This window comes from Dermacentor silvarum, unplaced genomic scaffold, assembly GCF_013339745.2.
Source record: "Dermacentor silvarum isolate Dsil-2018 unplaced genomic scaffold, BIME_Dsil_1.4 Seq732, whole genome shotgun sequence".
Taxonomy (NCBI): Eukaryota; Metazoa; Arthropoda; class Arachnida; order Ixodida; family Ixodidae; genus Dermacentor; species Dermacentor silvarum.
In genome coordinates this window covers 60,049-80,001 of record NW_023606691.1, presented here as the reverse complement: position 1 = coordinate 80,001, position 19,953 = coordinate 60,049, and the positions used below count along the sequence as shown (strand labels likewise).

Sequence of the window (19,953 nt, the reverse complement as noted above, 5' to 3'; positions counted from 1 at the left end):
AGCGAGAAACTCTTATGTCGCTATTTCGGACCATATAAGATCATCCGACGTATTGGCGCACTGGACTATGAGGTCGTGCCAGACGGTATTTCGCAATCACAGCGGCGCCGCGCACGACCTGAAGTCATCCACGTGGTGCGTCTTAAGCCTTTCTACGCCCGCTAACGAACTTAGGTCCTTTGTTGCCTTGTTATTTTTGTCCCTTTCTGTACGCGTGGTTTTTGTTTTCGCTTTAGTGTTTGTCGCATCGGGACGATGCTTTTTAAGGGGAGGGTATTGACACGTATACATGTTCATCTTTCACCGGTGGCCGCTTTCCACCGGCTAACAAATGTTAAACGTTATCAGCTCGGCGCAGGGCGCGCCTGTATCGGAAGTTTCTAGAACGTTATCGATGCTGCTTTCCGCTGCCTGCTTTCACCGATGCTTATGTTATCTGATTGTATGACCGACGCGAATTGTCTAAAACTTTCTGGAAGACCCGCGGGCATCAGGGATTAATCTGGAACCTTCGATGACCGACGCGTTTCGCCGCTGATCAGATTTCGACAATCGCAGACTGTGTTCGCCGCTTTCGTTGTGCTTCGAGCGTAGCTTGCTTTTGTAGGCACAGGTTCGCCCAATAAAGAATAAGTTTCATCATACACAGTTTTACGACTGTTTATTCACGTCACTACTACGTGACAATACGATTTATTGCTTTATTATTTCTGCCAGCCATACTGTTTGTCTTTGCTAATTGTCAATCCATTGTATGTAAACTAAATATTGTATTAATTGTTATAGTTATATTGTAAGACAACTATGTACATGCCCTTCTGTTATGATGCCTCGATGGAATCGACAGTATTAATAAATAAATAAATAAAATAAATAAGCTCTCCTGGCTTCACTCCCAAGTTTGCTGCCAAGTACCATGGGCCATATCGCGTCAACGAGTGCCGGTCTCCCGTCACTTATGTCATTGAGCCAGTCACCCCTCCTCAGACAAGCGCCGTCTTGGTCGCGACACGGTTCACATCAGCCGCCTCACGACCTTCTCATCGTTTCATCGCCTTGAGTCAACAGGGTGGCTCCCCTTCGCCACCGGGGTTATTGTAATGAAGAAGAACAGGAAGCAAGCCGTAGAGAGGCCTTATCATACATGTAGGATGCGAACACAGATCACGAGCTGTTGGCGCCAAGACCGTTGTTCTCTTGGAGCTGCGTTGGTCTTTCGCCTGTCGCTTTCCTTTAATAAATCCCCTAACCAATTTAAATGATCCACGAGTGTTGCCCCTAGCCATTGAATAGCGCTATACATGCGAATATATTGCCATATTAGCATCGAAAAAGGCTGCTCAGTGCCTTCTACATGCTTCTTGATATGCTCCAGAATATATCCACCCTAGGCCTCGTTCCTGTTTTGATCAAATTGCTTGTGTAGAAAGCAGCAACAAGTCCTGGTCTGCAAAACATGTTAGGGTTTTTTATTGTCATCCCAAGTAGGCTAAAGATCCCTTGGAATTTTGTTATCAGTAAGTTCACCTTGTTAACTTACTGATAACAGTAAGATTACAGCATTAAAAAGCACTAAATTTTGACAGCATCAAAGGTAAAGCAGGGTTAGAGTCAGTGACAGCATTGGCCGTAGTTGTTGAGAACCCTTACCAACCCGCCCAACTGTCAGTTTTATAAGTAGTAAAAAAAGTTAGATTAATAAGAACTACTCGATGTGTTCTTTCACTAGCAGCAGAAATAAACAATGTCTTGACATCTTTAGACTAAAAACAGCAGATAACATTAGGTATTTTCTAGAGTACAAAATGAGGACACAACCATTTGCTACCTCACTTCGGAGTTCTGCACTTTTTCTTTTGCACTTTTCGGGTGTTTGCTATAATAAAGGCAGAAAATTACAGCAAACTTAATTGTTTATGTAGACTAAAACACATGCAAATGGGAACGATTGAGCAGCACGGTACACTATGAGGAAACTGATAAGTCAAGTTTATTTACAACGTGCACAAAGTACAGTGTGGTAGAGTATACAGTAAAAGGTGCTGATTCCCAAAGCCTTGAACATATTGACGCGAAGTAAGCTGCCCACTACAGGCACCGATCGTGATAAGTCAGCTGCCCACTACAGGCACAAGATCGCCAGAGAGAAGATGACGAAGGGCGCAGGTGTGCGCGCGTTCGCTTGAGTGTCGGCCATCATAAAAGAAGGCTGTTCTCTTTCGGCAAGCTCGTTATAATTATCTTCGTGACATTTTACTGGTGGAGGTGCTGGGTATATGATACCATTGCCGGAGACGCAGCGTACCCCTGACTCATCCCCAGTGAGTAGTCCGGGAGAGATTACTCCTGTGCACGTACGCACCAGCCGCCGTCTTCAAGGGCTCCAACCTGAGCACGGTCTGTTGCCCGATCGTATCCGGACGATGAACCTGAGCCCACAGCCTCCTGCTGCTGCGGCTGTTTCGCCGGCGCAGATCATCTTCAACCAGCCACAGACGCCGATTGCGTTCCACGGAGATGCTACTGAAGACGTGGAAGATTGGCTAGACCATTTCGAGCGGGTCGCCGAATGTAACGGATGGAACGAAGACCGCAAGTTGCGCAACGTGTACTTCGCGCTCCAAGACTCCGCGAGGACGTGGTTCCATAACCATGAAACGACATTGACTTCGTGGCACGAATTCCGACAGCAGCTGGTCGCCACATACTCCAACATGGACAGGAAGGAGCGAGCGGAGCTGGCAATACAGGCAAGATTCCAAGCCCCGAACGAGAGCGTCACCACGTATACTGAAGACATGGCTCGGCTGTTCAGACGTGCGGATGCCTCAATGGCCGAAGACAAGAAGGTGCGACATTTGATGCGAGGTGTGAAGCAAGAGATCTTTGCTGGACTTATTCGGAATCCGCCCACAACACTTGCAGACTTCCTTGCTGAAGCGACAGCAATGGAAAGGGCCCTTCGACAGCGTGCCAGACAATACAACCGCAACGTGATGGAACTTTCACACAGCCCCTCTAGCATGACCTCGGAAAACCACCTCGAGGACTTACGCGAATTGATCAGGGCTGTGGTAAGAGAAGAGCTCCACAAAATGCAGCTAACCGACGCGCCGACAGCCCGAATTTCTGTGGCGGAGATAGTGCGCGACGAGATTAGGCAAGCCGTCCAAGCTCCTGAACGCTACGAGGTACCACAACAGCGGGAGCCAGTCCGAATGACTTATGCGGACGCCGTACGACGACCGTCGCTGTACGGCCCCTCAAACGTCATGCGCCCCTACGAACAGACTGAAGTAGTGTTCAGGCGTCGCAGTCCATCGTCCATCGAGGAGTCGAGGCCCCGAAAAAGCGACGTTTGGCGGGCTCCTGACCTCAGGCCCCTATGTTTTCATTGCGGAGAGGCTGGCCACGTCTACAGGATGTGCCCCTATCGACGAGTGGGCCTCCGCGGGTTCCCTCCAGGTGCACCTCGTCCACGACCTGGTCAGCGCCCGATGGAGATAGAGAACTTCATCGCGAGTCGCGACAGTTCATTCGAGCAGCGAAGGCACGAGCCCCGTTCTGCATCGCCTGCTCGATACCGATCGCCAAGTCCTTCATTTCATCGAGACGCTCGTAGGCGTCGTTCACCCAGCCCTGCAAACCCGGAAAACTGAGTCCAGCGACCTCCGGAGGTGAGGCCGCTGACGCCGAGCGCTTCGAATATCCTCCATCACGACGACAACGACGACAAAGCACCGACGTTCAGTCGCACTCCAGTGCCCAAAGGCAAGTGGTAATGTCAGACATACTGGTTACCATAGACGACGAAGAAGTTACTGCTTTAATTGACACTGGTGCGGACAGCTCGATTATGAGCAGAGAGCTTGCGTCAAAGTTAAAGAAAGTTTTTACGCAGTGGACTGGGTCGCATGTCCGTACTGCTGGAGGGCATCTATTAATTCCTGTGGGCAGATGCACCGCTCGGGTAAATATTTGTGGATTTACGTACGTCGGGGTCTTCATTATTCTGCCCAGCTGCTCGAGGGACTTGATACTCGGCATGGACTTTCTACAGGCGAATGGAGCCATAATTAACCTGGAAAAATCGAGCGTGACGTTCTCTACGGCAAAAGCTATAGCAAGCGACGCTGGCGACGAGAATCCCACCGAACACGCCTTGCGCATCGTCGAAGACAGCATAACGGTACCGCCAAGAAGCAGCCTACTGACCCTGGTAACGTGCGACGCATTCGACGGCTATGAGGGCATCGCCGAGGCAAACATTCCGTTAATGCTTGAGCGGAACATCTGCATTGCACGGGGCCTCGTTCAGCTTCAGCACAGACGCTCATTAGTCCTGCTGACAAACTTCAGCAACGAATACCAGCACTTACCGCACGGCACAGCTGTCGCCTTCCTCCATCAAATTGCTGCCTTCACTGATGTCGCCTCGCTAGAAATTGCTTCCCCTCATTAGATACCTTCAGGGAGCCGACGTTGTTGTCCCACGACCGATGTCACGCGGTCTGACTTCTTACTGCCTCCGGAACGACGTGCTCTACAAAAAGAACTCCGAAAACAGCCAAGAAACGTTCCTTCTTGTCGTCCCGGTTTCGCTGCGCGAAGAAGTACTGCAGGCGTGTCATGACGACCCGTGTGCCGGACACTTAGGCTTCGCCAGGACGTTAGCGCGCATACGTCAAAAGTATTACTGGCCACAACTATTCTCGTCCGTTCAGCGCTACGTGAGAAGCTGCCGTGATTGTCAACGGCGCAAGGTTCCACCTTTGAAACCTGCTGGTCTTCTGCAACCCCTGGACCCTCCTCCAGCACCGTTTCAACAGGTGGGAATGGACCTCCTCGGTCCGTTCCCTACGTCATCCACAGGAAACAAATGGATAGTCGTCGCAACGGACTACCTAACGAGGTACGCAGAAACCAAAGCTGTGCCCCGTGGAACTGCTACAGAAGTCGCGATGTTTTTTGTCCATGAAATCGTACTACGTCATGGGGCCCCTTCAATCTTAATAACCGATCGAGGAACTGCGTTTACTGCTGACTTAATGCAAGAGATCGTCACGCTGACCCACACCAATCATCGGAAAACCACGGCCTATCACCCACAAACTAATGGACTAACCGAGCGCCTCAACAGAACTATGGCCGATATGATCTCCATGTACGTTGACGTAGAGCACAAGTCATGGGACCAAATTTTACCATACGTGACATTTGCATACAATACGGCCGTGCAGGAAACCACCCGATTCACACCATTTGAACTGGTTTATGGGCGCTGCGTAACAACACCTTTAGACGCCATGCTCCCGGTAGACAACGGAACCACAAGAAGTGACAACGCTGACGACATCATCCAGAAAGCCGAAGAAGCTCGACAGCTTGCACGCAACCGCATCCGCAACCAGCAGAGTACCGACGCCCGCCGTTACAACAGTGGCCGAAGGCACATCCAGTACGAACCCGGCGACTATGTTTGGGTGTGGACACCCGTCCGTCATCAGGGGCTGTCAGAAAAAATTACTGCGCCGATACTTTGGCCCGTACAAGATCGTCAGGCGACTCAGCGACGTGAACTACGAGGTCGTCCCTCAAAGTACCAATATGAGCTCGAGCCGACGGCGAGCACGAGCCGAGATTGTGCACGTAGTACGTATGAAGCCGTACTACGCCCGCGAAGAAGTGCCCCTCTGATCAACTCTCTCCCACGCTCTCTGTCGCCCTTTACCCTCTCCAACCGGCGACCGGGACGGTCGCTTTTCACATGGGGAGTAATGACGCGAAGTAAGCTGCCCACTACAGGCACCGATCGTGATAAGTCAGCTGCCCACTACAGGCACAAGATCGCCAGAGAGAAGATGACGAAGGGCGCAGGTGTGCGCGCGTTCGCTTGAGTGTCGGCCATCATAAAAGAAGGCTGTTCTCTTTCGGCAAGCTCGTTATAATTATCTTCGTGACAATATGGGCAATAGAACTTAACAAAGCTGCCACAACATTCAGCCAGCATTGCTGGTAAGAAAAGTAGCAAAGGTACTACTGCCATAACGTTATGCAGATAACATTTTGTGGTATGTAGACAGCCAAAAGTAATGGTCTGACTGAACCGAGTGGAGCAATACAAATACTTTAGCAGCAAAAGAATACACAAAAAAAAGTGACCGCAAATACTGAACATCTGTGGCAAGATTCCTTTAGCACTGAAATCAGCTGAAGACCGAAAGGATTACACTGTATATGAATCACATAAATCATACTCGGGCTTTAAAATTTCCCCTGCAATCAGCATCTGTGGGAGCTACCATGCTTTCCTGTATCAGCGATAATGTTAAGTATATAGAGCAAGCTCTCCTCAAAACTAACACTGAGAAACACCTCTTATATAGCATAAAAAACTTGAAAATCAACACAAGAAGCAAGCACTCTTCACAAAAACACCCACAACCGTCCAAGAGTGGCGGCAGTAGGACGAAAGCGCACGTGATGCCCTGGCACCAGCCGATCAAACTCGCATATAGTACGCCATTCAAGCACTGGTGGCATCCAGCGCCACTGCATGTAGACTGCCGCTTTTTCGCAGAGTGCATTAATATATCATGGCGTTAAATCAGAGGAAGATCTTATTGCTCTTAACGATTACTTAACATCAGCTTTTAAATTTGTGCAGCGCCTGGAATAAGCAACTAAATTATTCTAAATGTGTCGAAATGTCATTAGCGCATAAAAAAGGACCAATTAACAATATTTGCTATATTAAAAATGAAGACATTCAGGCGGTCAAGCTATTTAAGTACCTTAGAATACCGGTAGTTGTTACTAGTAATATGTTCTGGAGGAGTACGCACATTACTAACATAACATCGGTAGTTTTTAAGCGTTTATGGTTGCTCAAATACAAACTAAAGCAGTCAACAAGTAAAACTAAACTAATTGGGTACCCCTGACTTGTTCGAGCACTGCTAGAATATGCGGATGTTGTCTGGGACCCATATACAAAATTGATATTTGCAAAATTTGACTCCGGTTCCCTTAGATTCACTTAACACGCCTGTAGCAAGCATGTATCCCTAACAAAACTTGGCAGTCAGTCTGGACTACCCACCCTAGAATTGCATCGTAAGATGCACTGACTAAAAATGCTTCACAACGTAGTGAACAATAAAGCGAAGCTTAACTCCACCAATTACATGTCGTTGAATAGTGCTAGACCAACTCGCGGAAAACACGACAGGTCCATAGTAGCTCCCTTTTGCAGAACGGTCGCCTAATAGGTCTTATACACTGCCACATGACATTGCCTGTCTTCTGTCACTCAAGTCTTTCGTTGCAGCTGTGTCAATAAACTAACACATGTCAGCCGATGTGTAAGTGCTTACCTTTGTGCATCCTTTTTTGCACTACTTCCCTCTTTTACAGCTGCGCATCACTTATCCTTTATTCATTTATGCATTTTATTTAGTTGTGTAGTATAATGAACCAGATGTGCTCATCTTTTATTCACGTGCATTGTTCGCTCTTACTTCTTTTGTTTTGTTTCAATGTTTTGTGACCCCTCCCTGCTTTGGCAGGCAGCTAGCAGTACTATTGCGTAAAAAAAATTTGCGTAGCTTGCACTAGAGGCACAACGCTAAAGAGACAGCGAACTGATGGGCACGTGGCTAGTCCTGGCTTTTGGGCTAGGCTAAGCACTACCAAGTCTTCCCCAGCACTTTCCGGAATTTATTGATTATTGATTGATTATCGATTAGCTATCGCAAGGTATTGACCACGTATTTGGGCTAGGCTAAGCACTACCAAGTCATCCCCAGCATTTCCTGGATTTTATTGATTATTGATCGATTATCGATTAGGTATTAGTCCCAACCATGCTTAGCTAGACTTAGCCAGGCTCAGCTTTGCTAGTTCACAGGGGTATGTGCCATTGCGCTTGGACCCTTTCTGCACTGCCACCAGGATCAGCCCACATTTTCTGTTCGCGGTTGACACATTACGCCTCGCTTAATAAAGAAACAAATGTCCTCATTGAAGACACACAACCCAGGTTGTGTGCCCCAACAGAGAGAGCTCTCCTCACCAGGCACTGGGTGCTGCGCAGCTTGCTGCTCAAGGGGGCCCCCGCCAGCTCCCCTCCTGTGGCATCCTCTTCCAGCCTGCAGCAACACAAGCACTGCCATTGTGCAACACTGACTTGTGGCCGGTCACTGCAAAGCACTCGACCGACACCAGCCTACACACAGCCTTGGAGAAAAACTGGCTTCAATTCTGCCACATAAATCGATGGCTGCCGAGATTCAGGCCTACATTCCTAAGCACACTGGCTGCATTCCAACAAAGGAAAAACACTCACGTACCAAGCTTCAGGCAGGCCTATGGGTAGCCCGACCGGTCAACATAATCCGCAGTCCTCCAGTGCTACCATTCTCAACATCAAGACACTGCTTTGGAATGTTGGTTGCTATTATTAACAAGTAGTAATTAGAGGACAACTACCAATGTTCTGTCAATAATACATAGTATAATCACTAGTTTGCCAGACAAACTACAACCATCTAATCAAATGACTCCACTGCAAAACTGAAATCGTGCTGTCATGGGCAATATTATAGGAATGTATTCAAGGTCAGGGTGTCGAACCGAACTCTAACCAAAGATCGTACCTGAACCAAAATTTTGGCCACAGAACCGAACCAAAATCGATATCCTTGGAACTTGCGCGAACCCGAACCAAACCTGAACCCCAAAAAATGAAGTTACTGGTACGGCCCGAAACGGTTCAAGCATATAGGATGACAAGAGGCGCTCATTAATTCATGTTTCTTCAAATAACTACTTCAGTCGGTGCACCCCACTTGCAAATATAGTGACAACTGATGAGTTGCGCTGTGTGTGAGAATGGGGACAGACAGGTGGTGGTGGTCGACAGCCACCTCGGCAGAGACTTTTGAAGTCAGTCATGGGAGGTGGGTTTCGTAGCAGAAAAGTTGTTTTGGCGACTCCGCGGAATCAGCATTTCTGTTGACACTGCCGTTTCGACTATTATGTGAACTCATTACTAAAATTAAACTATATAAACATGGAGAGCAGAAAAGACAATTCCCTTGAGGAAGGAAAATCAACGAGTTCAGATGATGTACACTGCAGCGCAAAAGGGACAGAGACGGCGAGAAAAAAGCGGGGACATGGCCCTACTAACAAATCAATGCTTTACTGCATGTGATCGACTTGCCCAACAACAGAACGAAGCACACAAACAGATCAACCCAGCAATTCATCAGTCACAGGTTACTATCAAGACAAAACAGCACTTCTGTTTACGACAATGAAACTGACAAACAAGTGACACAATTTTGCTTCTATTCCTGATCTCTAAAGATTTTCCTAGTGAGCTATACTTTAGTAGTAGGTTCTTGCTGGCTAGTTTGTTCATACTTGAAGGAAGGTTCAAACTGAGTTCGTCGTGTATTGTGTGTTCCTTCCGCTTGTCCTCATTCTTATTGCGCAGCTTTAACCTTCCTTCTAGTGAGCTGGTCTGCATTTTTGGCCAGCGATTGCATGTGATGAAACAGAGGCTCACTATCGCAGCGCACACAATGTGCGGCAAAATGACCAGTCAATGCCATGTTATAATGATGCTCCCGCAATTGACTGTTAAAGCCACCTGGCTGTTAAGCCTACCTACTCTTTCTCAAATGTAACGGAAAAGCTGTTTTTGTCTGGATAGTGGCCTGTGACGGATGAATCGCTTGGTTGATCTGTTTGTGTGATTTTTTTCTGTTGTTGCGCAATGATATATATATCGATCACGTGCAATAAAACACTCAGTTGTTAGTGGTGCTCTGTCCCTGTTTTTTCTGTCGCTGCCTGTGTATCTTTTGCGCGACAGTGTACATGATGCCATACTAGCTGGCACATCAGTCTGTCCCTTTGGAGTTGAGATGCACGGATTTTTGTAACCGTAACACTGTGGTCACTAATGGATCCCATCTCAGTGAGCGGTATGCACGGCTGTAGGCGGCACGCAACACCTGCTTTTATTTTGTGAGCCACGGTTCAATGCACATTTGGCGCCTAGCCAAGCAAAGTACAACACTCTTCTTCGAGTTGTATCAAGCGCACAACCAGACGAGTATGATGAAAGAAGACAGGAGACACACGAGCGCTAACTTGCAACAATTTATTGAGACCCGCAAAGCGAAATATTGTCACGTAGTAGTGACGCTGAAGAAAACAGTCGTAAAACTGTGTACAACGAAACTGGTTGTTTATTGGGCGAACCTGTGCCCACAAAAGCAAGGTACACTCAAAGCACAACGATAGCGGCGAACACAGTCGGCGATCGTCGAAAATCTGATCAGCGGCGAAACGCGTCGGCTTTTATACCTGAGTCATCTCGAAAATCTGATCAGCGGCGAAACGCGTCGGCTTTTATACCTGAGTCATCGAAGGTTCTAGATTAATCCCTGATGCCCGCGTGTCTTCCATAAAGTTCTAGACAATTCGCGTCAGTCATGCAATCAGATAACATAAGCGTCGGTGAAAACAGGCAATGGAAAGAAGCATCGATAACGTTCTAGAAACTTCCGATACAGGCGCGTCCTGCGCCGAGCGATAACGTTTAACATTTGTTAGCCGGTGGAAAGCGGCCACCGGTGAAAGATAAACATCTATACGTGTCAATACCCTCCCCTTAAAAAGCATCGTCCCGATGCTACAAACAAATGTGAAAGCGAAAACAAAACCACGCGTAATAAAGAAAAAAAAATAAAGTAACAAAGTACCTAAGTTCGTCAGCGGGCGTAGAAAGGCTTAAGACGCACCACATGGACGACTTCGGGTCGTGCGCGGCGCCGCTGTGATTGCGAAATGCCGTCTGGCACGACCTCATAGTCCAGTGCGCCAATACGTCGGATGATCTTATATGGTCCGAAATAGCGACGTAAGAGTTTTTCGCTAAGTCCTCGTCGGCGTATCGGAGTCCAGACCCAAACACGGTCTCCGGGCTGGTACTCGACGTAGCGTCGTCGAAGATTGTAGTGTCGGCTGTCGGTCCTCTGCTGGTTCTTGATGCGCAGGCGGGCGAGCTGTCGACCTTCTTCGGCACGCTGCAAATAGGTGGCAACGTCTAGGTTTTCCTCATCGGTGACGTCCGGTAGCATGGCGTCAAGCGTCGTTGCCGGGTTCCTTCCGTAGACCAGGTTGAACGGCGCCATGTGCGTCGTTTCTTGCACGGCCGTGTTGTATGCGAAGGTCACGTACGGAAGGATGGCATCCCATGTCTTGTGTTCGACGTCGACGTAGATTGCCAGCATGTCGGCGATGGTCTTATTTAGGCGCTCGGTGAGGCCATTCGTCTGCGGGTGGTAGGCGGTGGTCCGGCGATGGCTTGTCTGGCTGTATCGCAGGATGGCTTGAGTTAGTTCTGCCGTAAAGGCCGTGCCTCTGTCGGTGATGAGGACTTCTGGAGCACCGTGACGCAGGAGGATGTTCTCAACGAAGAATCGGGCTACCTCGGCGGCACTGCCTTTGGGCAAGGCTTTTGTTTCGGCGTAGCGGGTGAAGTAGTCCGTAGCTACGATGATCCATTTATTCCTGGACGTCAACATCGGAAAAAGCCCCAGTAAGTCCATCCCGATCTGCTGGAATGGTCGGCGAGGTGGTTCGATCGGCTGTAGAAGTCCGGCTGGCCTTGTCGGCGGTGTTTTGCGTCGCTGACAGTCTCGGAATGTCCTTACGTAATGGGCGACGTCGGCAGAGAGGCGAGGCCAGTAGTATTTTTCTTGTATCCTCGCGAGCGTGCGGGAAAAACCGAGATGTCCAGCCGTTGGGTCGTCATGAAGAGCTTGCAGAACCTCTGGACGCAATGCTGAGGGTACCACGAGGAGGTAGTTGGCTCGGAGAGGCGAAAAGTTCTTCTTTAGGAGAATGTCGTTTTGCAAGAAAAACGACGCCAATCCTCGCCTGAACACCTTCAGCACAGTGACGGTCTTGCCTTCCAGGTAATCTACAAGGTTCCTTAGTTCCGGGTCGGCTCGCTGTTGTTCGGCGAATTCGTCGGCACTGATGGGTCCCAAGAAAGTGTCGTCATCCTGGTTGTCCTGTGGCGGCGGTTCGACGGGGGCGCGAGACAAGCAGTCGGCGTCAGAGTGCTTTCGCCCGGACTTGTAAACGACGGTGATGTCGAATTCTTGAAGTCTCAGACTCCATCGTGCGAGGCGACCTGAAGGATCCTTCAAGTTAGCTAGCCAACACAAGGCGTGGTGGTCGCTTACAACTTTGAAGGGCCTGCCATAGAGGTAGGGGCGAAAGTTTGATGTAGCCCAGATGATGGCGAGGCACTCCTTTTCTGTTGTGAAATAATTTGCTTCCGCCTTCGATAGCGACCGGCTAGCGTAACTTACAACCCTTTCTAGTCCGTCAGTCCTCTGCACAAGCACGGCGCCGAGTCCTACGCCGCTTGCGTCGGTGTGGACTTCGGTATCGGCGTTTTCGTCGAAATGCGCAAGGATGGGCGGCGATTGCAGGCGTCGCTTCAGTTCTTCAAATGCTTCGATTTGCGGCGTCTCCCACTTGAATTCGACGTCGGCCTTCGTGAGGTACGTCAGTGGCTCGGCGATCCGTGAAAAATCCTTGACGAAGCGCCTGTAATAGGCGCACAGTCCCAGAAATCTACGCACTGCCTTCTTGTCGGCGGGCGGAGGAAAGTTGGAGATGGCCGCCGTTTTCTGTGGGTCAGGGCACACTCCAGACTTGTTGATGACATGGCCCAAAAACAAGAGCTCCTCGTATGCGAAGCGGCACTTTTCTGGCTTCAAAGTGAGTCCGGAGGTCTTGATAGCTTGAAGAACTGTTTCAAGGCGCCGCAGGTGTTCTTCGAAGCTTGAGGCAAACACAACGACGTCGTCCAAATAGACGAGGCAAGTCTGCCACTTCAAGCCTGCCAGTACTGTATCCATGACGCGTTGGAAAGTCGCAGGTGCCGAGCAAAGACCAAACGGCATGACCTTGAACTCGAACAGTCCGTCTGGTGTTATAAAGGCCATCTTCTCCCGGTCCCTCTCGTCGACTTCGATTTGCCAGTAGCCGGTTTTGAGGTCCATCGACGAAAAATACTTTGCGTTGTATAGTCGATCCAAGGCGTCGTCAATCCGTGGAAGGGGGTATACGTCCTTCTTCGTGACCTTGTTGAGGCGACGATAATCGACGCAGAAACGTAGGGTTCCATCCTTCTTCTTCACTAACACCACGGGGGACGCCCACGGACTCTTGGACGGCTGGATGATGTCGTCGCGTAGCATTTCGTCGACTTGTTGCCTTATGGCCTCGCGTTCGCGTGCCGAAACTCGGTACGGGCTCTGACGCAGTGGGCGGACATTTTCGTCGGTTATGATTCGGTGCTTGGCGACAGGGGTTTGTCGAACTTTTGACGACGACGAGAAGCAATCCTTGTATTGCAGGAGCAGAGCTTTTAGTTGTTCTTTCTTATGCCTGGGAAGGTTCTGATTAACGTTGAAAGTTGCTTCAGGTATTATAGTCGTCGTTGCGGGTGCACTGGAATCCGTGAAGGCGAAAGCACTGCTGGCTTGTACTATTTCGTCGATGTAGGCAACCGTGGTGCCTTTGTTAATGTGCTTGTATTCGGGGCTGAAGTTCGTGAGCATCACCGTTGCTTTCCCTGCACGTAGCTCAGCTATGCCTCTAGCGACGCAAATTTCACGGTACAGCAGTAAGTGATGATCGCCCTCGATGACGCCCTCCATGTCTGCAGGCACTTCCGTACCGACGGAAATCATTACGCTGGAGTGAGGCGGAACGGTGACTTGTTCTTCAAGCACATTCAAGGCATGGTAACTGATGCATGTATCCGGCGGTATCGCTTTGTGTGTTGAAAGCGTTATCGACTTGGACCTTAAGTCGATGACTGCACCATGTTGGTGTAGAAAGTCCATGCCTAGGATGACGTCCCTGGAGCAGTGCTGCAGGATTACGAAGCTCGCCGGGTAAGTGCGGTTGTTTACCGTGACTCGCGCTGTGCAGATTCCAGCCGGCGTTATTAGGTGACCTCCCGCTGTCCGTATATCGGGTCCTTGCCAGGCCGTCTGCACCTTCTTTAACTTGGCGGCGAACGCGCCACTGAAAACTGAATAGTCGGCGCCAGTGTCGACGAGAGCGGTGACGTTATGACCATCGATGAGCCCGTCTAGATCGGTAGACCGGCGTCTGGCGTTGCGGTTAATTCGTGGCGTCGGATCACGGCTGCGTCGGCTTGCTCTGCTGCTGCTACGTCGCGTCGGAAGGTCTTCGTTCGGCGGCGATGTGCTGTCAAGGCTGTTGCTAGGCGGCGTGCTGATATCTCGTCGTGATGATTCGCGAATCGTCGTCGGCGGCGGCGGCGGCGGAGGATCTTCGGCATTGCGTCGTACAGCAACCGCACCTCCATCGGTTGCTGCTTTTAGTTTCCCGGGTATGGGCTGGGAGATCGGCCCCGGGTTGGGCCGGCATACAGGCGGCGATGCGGCGAGATGTAGCGGCCTGGTGACGGCGAGCGTGAGGGCCGTCGTGGTTGCCACTGGGCTCCGGCAAGGTAGTCGGCGATGTCACGTGGTCGCTCGCCAAGCTGTGGACGTGGCGCGTTGACAGCGAACCCTCGTAGGCCCATCTCGCGGTATGGGCATCGGCGGTAGACATGGCCGGCTTCCCCGCAGTGATAGCAGAGCGGGCGGTGGTCGGGGGCGCGCCAAATATCCGTCTTCCGCTGGGAGCTGCCCTGCGCGACGGGCGGGCGTGCTGGCGGCGGCGGCGGTGGACGACGGAACTGCGGCGTTACGGGGCCCTGGCGCGAGCGCGGAGGGGGGCCTTGACGACGGGCGACGGCGGCGTAGGTCATCGCTTGCGGCTGTGGTTGAGGCGATACCGGAACTTCTGGCACTTCTAGTGATCGCTGAACCTCTTCTTTAACTATGTCAGCGATTGAAGTCACCTGAGGATGCGATCTTGGGAATAATTTCTGTAGTTCTTCCCGTACAACCGCTCTGATCGTCTCGTGCAGGTCGTCGGCGCCTAGAGCTTGAGCTTCGGCGTAGTTTGTCAGTGCACGGCGGTTGTATTGCCTGGCTCGCATTTCAAGGGTCTTCTCGATGGTTGTGGCCTCCGAAACAAATTCTGCCACAGTCTTGGGCGGGTTGCGCATCAATCCAGTGAATAGATGCTCTTTGACGCCCCGCATCAAGAACCGAACTTTCTTTTCCTCTGACATATCGGGGTCGGCGTGGCGGAAGAGGCGAGTCATCTCCTCCGTGAAGATTGCGATGTTCTCGTTCGGCAATTGCACTCAGGTTTCTAATAAAACTTCGGCCCTTTCTTTTCGCACGACATTCGTGAAAGTCCTCATGAAGTTCTCACGAAATAGGTCCCACGTCACCAGGGTGGTCTCTCTGTTCTCAAACCAGGTCCGAGCAGCATCATCTAATGAAAAATACACATGGCGCAGCTTGTCGTCGTCGCTCCATTTGTTGAACGTCGCGGTCCTCTCGTATGTCTCCAGCCAGGTTTCAGGGTCTTCAGCCGATGATCCACGAAAAGTCGGTGGCTCCCGAGGTTGCTGCAGCAGGATGGGGGACGCTGGTGCTGCCATTTTGGTCGTTGACTTGGCCTTGATTGCAGTGGTCTTTTCGGGAAGAAGTCCGAACTCCGGCACAAGTCCTTGCTGCCTACGGCTAGCTCGCTGGTCCTTGGCGACGTTGGTCTCGTTCTCCGGTTTCGGGCTTGGGTCGCGGCTTTGCGGGGGCGTTCGGTGCATGAACGAACTAGCACCTCCACCAGATGTCACGTAGTAGTGACGGTAGAGAAAACATTCACAAAACTGTGTATGACGAAACTGGTTGTTTATTGGGCGAACCTGTGCCCACAAAAGCAAGCTACACTCAAAGCACAACGATAGCGGCGAACACAGTCGGCGATCGTCGAAAATCTGATCAGCGGCGAAACGCGTCGGCTTTTATACCTGAGTCATCGAAGGTTCCAGATTAATCCCTGATGCCCCCGTGTCTTCCAGAAAGTTCTAGACAATTCGCGTCGCTCATACAATCAGATTACATGGGCGTCGGTGACCACAGACGACGGATAGAAGCATTGATAACGTCCGAGAAGCTTCCAATGCAGGCGCGTCCTGCGCCGAGCGATAACGTTCAACATTTGTCAGCCAATGTTGAAAGCGGCTACCGGTGAAAGATAAACATGTGTACGTGTCAATATGTATTTTTGGAAGCAGAACTAAAATGTCTTCTTTCTGCGCAGCAGTGAGATTGTTGTTTATCGTGGCTGTTAAAGCTGCAGTACCATCATCAGGAGGTGAAGGCAAAGGTCGTGTTTCCATGTGAAGGGGAACAAGCGTAACAGGTTTGACGTCCATAAAGGAACTAACAGCGGTGCCTTGGGGCATAGTGATCGACGAACGAATTGGACTAAATGCCGTGACTAGCACACTTCTGTCATGAAACCTCACCAGGCTAAGAGCGATCAAGAGCCCGCTAAAGCTGTGGCGATCGAATGGTACAAGGAACACATTACCATTAACGATGGTAACCAGAGTCAATGATGGAATATCCTCATGGGCAGCTGGAATCAAACAATCGGCAGCTGTGACAAAACGGAGGCTCTGTGCGTTAAGTTCAGATGAACATTCAGTGTCTCTCATATGAATTACACGTTGATGGCAAGAGGTAAAAGCTGATGCGGTTGAGAGAAAGTCGCATCCTAAAATGTGTTCGTGAATGCAGGAGGACAACATGAGACATTGAATGTGTAGATGTATGCCTTCAATGAAAACGTGCACTGTGCAAACTCCGGAGGGCTGAACAAGGACGGCATTAGCAAAACGAAGGGGTGGGCCCCCCCATTGTAAGGCAACTTCACTTTTTGCAAACGGGAACTCATAGCACTAACGAATGAAAGCAAAGCACCGGTGTCAACCAAGGCTTCAATCTGCACACCTTCAACACACACCAACAGTATATTAGATGGGCACTCCGGAGGGGTTGGACGTAGTCCGAAAGACGCAGCTTTCCCTCCTGAAGCTGCCCTATCTAGTTTTCTGAGTGATGGTCAGGAGACGAAGTGGCCTGACGAAGAGGAGAGGAGGAGCGTTGCATCGGCGAAGGAGAATGACGACGCACGTATAGGAAATTTCTGGCTGTGCCGACGTTGTCCAGAGATGGGAAGCAACATCCGTAACGCTGGTAATAGTGGGGCTGTCAGGGGCGGATCCAGGTTTTTTCTGAGGGGGGGGTCAGCTTCCTTCACTGATGATGATGATGATTGTAGCCTTGCTTATTTACCGAAATTCACCGTTTCTGCTCACGACAAACCGGCGTTTTATACTGCTAGAGCAACACCTGTAGCCCGCCGTGGTGGCTCAGTCAGTTCAGGCGTTGCGCTGCTGAGCACGAGATCGCGGGATCGAATCCCGGCCGCGCCGGCCGCATTACGATGGAGGCGAAATGCAAAAACGCCCGCGTGCTTGCGTTGTAATGCACGTTAAAAAAACCCAGGTGGTCAAAATTAACCCGGAGCCTTCCACTATGGCGTGCCTCATAATCAGAACTGGTTTTGGCACGTGAAACCCCAGAAAGAGGAAGAAGACCTGTAGCGAACCCAGGTATCGGTTTCTCCGAGCTTATAGGAAAAGGATGTTACCCAATACAGCCATGTGCATGGCGGCTGTGCCTGATAATACAGGGTGTTCAAAATTAAGTTTTATGGTTTTTTTAAATTAGGCACTGGGAGGCACGCGAAGACCACCGGTACAAATAAGTTATGTGGCCAGGGGGGAACAAAGTGAGATGATAATTATCGCTGTCAGCAGCCCAATTAACTAAAATTGAACAATTACTTTTTGTCGACTGCAGTGGTTACGGGTTCTTCGATTTTTTTTTCATTCCGCCAGCCGTGAGGGGAAGGGGGACAGTTATTATCTTTGCCAATGCCTCCGCCCCGTTGTCAGACTCAACGCCTCACGCAACAGCCGCGTCATATCAGGGAGGAGCTTTGTGCCGATCCTCACTCTCTTGCAAGTTGCATGCGTAATCGTGCGACCGACAATTAAAATTTGGAGTTGGATATCTCGGAGCACAGACATGCTAGAAGAATTCTTCCAAGTGAAACTGTGTAGAAACACGACTGCCTCTAACTTTTGAATACAAACATACACACTTACTGCAGTCAATAAAAAGTTAATTGTTCAATTTTAGTTAATTCGGCTGCTAACAGCAATAATTATCATCTCACTTTGTGTCCCCCTGGCCACATAACTTATTTACGCCGGTGGTCTTCCCGTGCCTCCCAGTGCCTAATTTTAAGAAAACCATAAAGCTTAATTTTGAACACCTCGTATATCTAGCCTGTATTGTTTCTTAAAACAAAATGTGGGATGATCTGTTGCAGGTTCGTTATAAATTCGTAAGCACGCGTCTGTTTTTGGAGTTCTATTGGGACACCTTGATTTCCTTAAGAAGATCCTTGTGTTCGGCTGAGACACCTTCGTTTGCTTTGGAGGACTAACTCCCCTATTCTCAAACAGCCCTCGACTCGAAGCTCTTCCTCCACTCCACCTTGTTGAGCACAGCGCCGCCTCTCGACTGATAAAGACGCGACAATTCTAAAGAATTCCCGTGAATGATCATGAAGCTCAGTGACCACTTCTTTGGAGGGATGGCGGTGCTATCTCTCCTCTTGAGTCGAGGTGTTGTGTTGACTAGAGGAACGTTCTTGAATACGGGTGTAACGCCCCACTCCAACGCGGCAACCACTACGCTGGGTGTTTACGATATGCGAATCACCGCGTATGAAGACTCACGACGCCACCTACAAGAAGAACGATGTGGCGTGTTAGCCGAGAGCGCGAGCCAGCGTCTTCATGTTTTGTTTCCCACTCGACATCATCCTTTTACACAAGGTGCGCATCTGCTCCCGTTTCTCTAACCACGCGACGCCATCCTAGGACCGCGCGCTGGCGTTGGCCGCTGACGTCACGCTCCTGAGAGAACGCCCACTCAGATAAAAGGATCCGGCAGGTTTGAGCCTCCTATGCTTAATGTACGACAATAAAACTGCGAAGTTACAATGAAAAACTTGTAGCGTACGAACGGTACTGTGCTCGTGCTGGATATTGTCAACGTGTAACTGTGATCACAGTTTTAAAAAGTTGCCTATGCGTAGTTCTTAGTTTAGCTGTTAGTTGTTATTATTTATATATAAACACTTCAGCGAGAAATCTCTTTCATTAAGCAGGTTGGTCGCGGAACCGATGACATCCAATGAGGCAACCGATGACACCCCGAGGGTGAACTAAGTTAATCAGGTGCGAAGGCGTTCGCGCACACATCGGCGTGCTTGGCAAAAGGGACGTCTCCTCGTTCATTCGACGCCACCGACGGGACGAGTCAGGCACGGCCGGCGCCAGGAGGTCCAAGGTGTTCATGAGAAAAATTAACTACGGCAACTTCGCGACACCACACCCCTACGGAATACAACTATAAGCTTGTGAGCGAGCTAGCTTTACTTCTACATGGCTGCTACCACTGGTACTCGCGAAAAATACTTTTGAAGAATGCTGGTGGCCATATTTTTTTTTTGCGACAGGGCCATCCCCCTGTCAGCGAGGGGGCGATGCAGAAATCTGAGGGGGGGGTCAGGACATCCCCCCTGGATCCGCGCCTGGGCGCTGTTGTGGAGCAGAAAGCTCATCTCGCTCAAAAGCTTCATAACCACATCGTTCATCCTGTTGACGGCATCAGCAAAACCTTGAAGTATGGCCACGGATGCCGCAGCAACAGCAGACCGGTCGGGGTGGGTGCCATATGCTGTCATAAAGCTGAGCCGGTACTTTTGCTGAGAGGGAAGTGAGAGACCCATGTGGAGCAGCCGCAGGTGGCGGAGGCTGCGGGAAGGATGATGCCA

General features: G+C 50.2%; 1 protein-coding gene across 1 annotated transcript in view; it reads right to left on the bottom strand.

Moving 5' to 3' along the window:
• Nucleotides 1-8,074: 8,074 nt before the first annotated feature.
• The window catches only part of LOC119435472 (protein brunelleschi-like), a gene marked incomplete at its 3' end in the record, with an annotated part of 39,053 nt that continues 27,174 nt past the window's right edge, over nucleotides 8,075-19,953 (bottom strand). Inside the window, exon 3 of the mRNA XM_037702322.2 lies at nucleotides 8,075-8,150. Within this exon, the coding sequence (XP_037558250.1) occupies nucleotides 8,075-8,150 (76 nt within the window). The remainder of the gene's footprint in view (nucleotides 8,151-19,953) is intronic.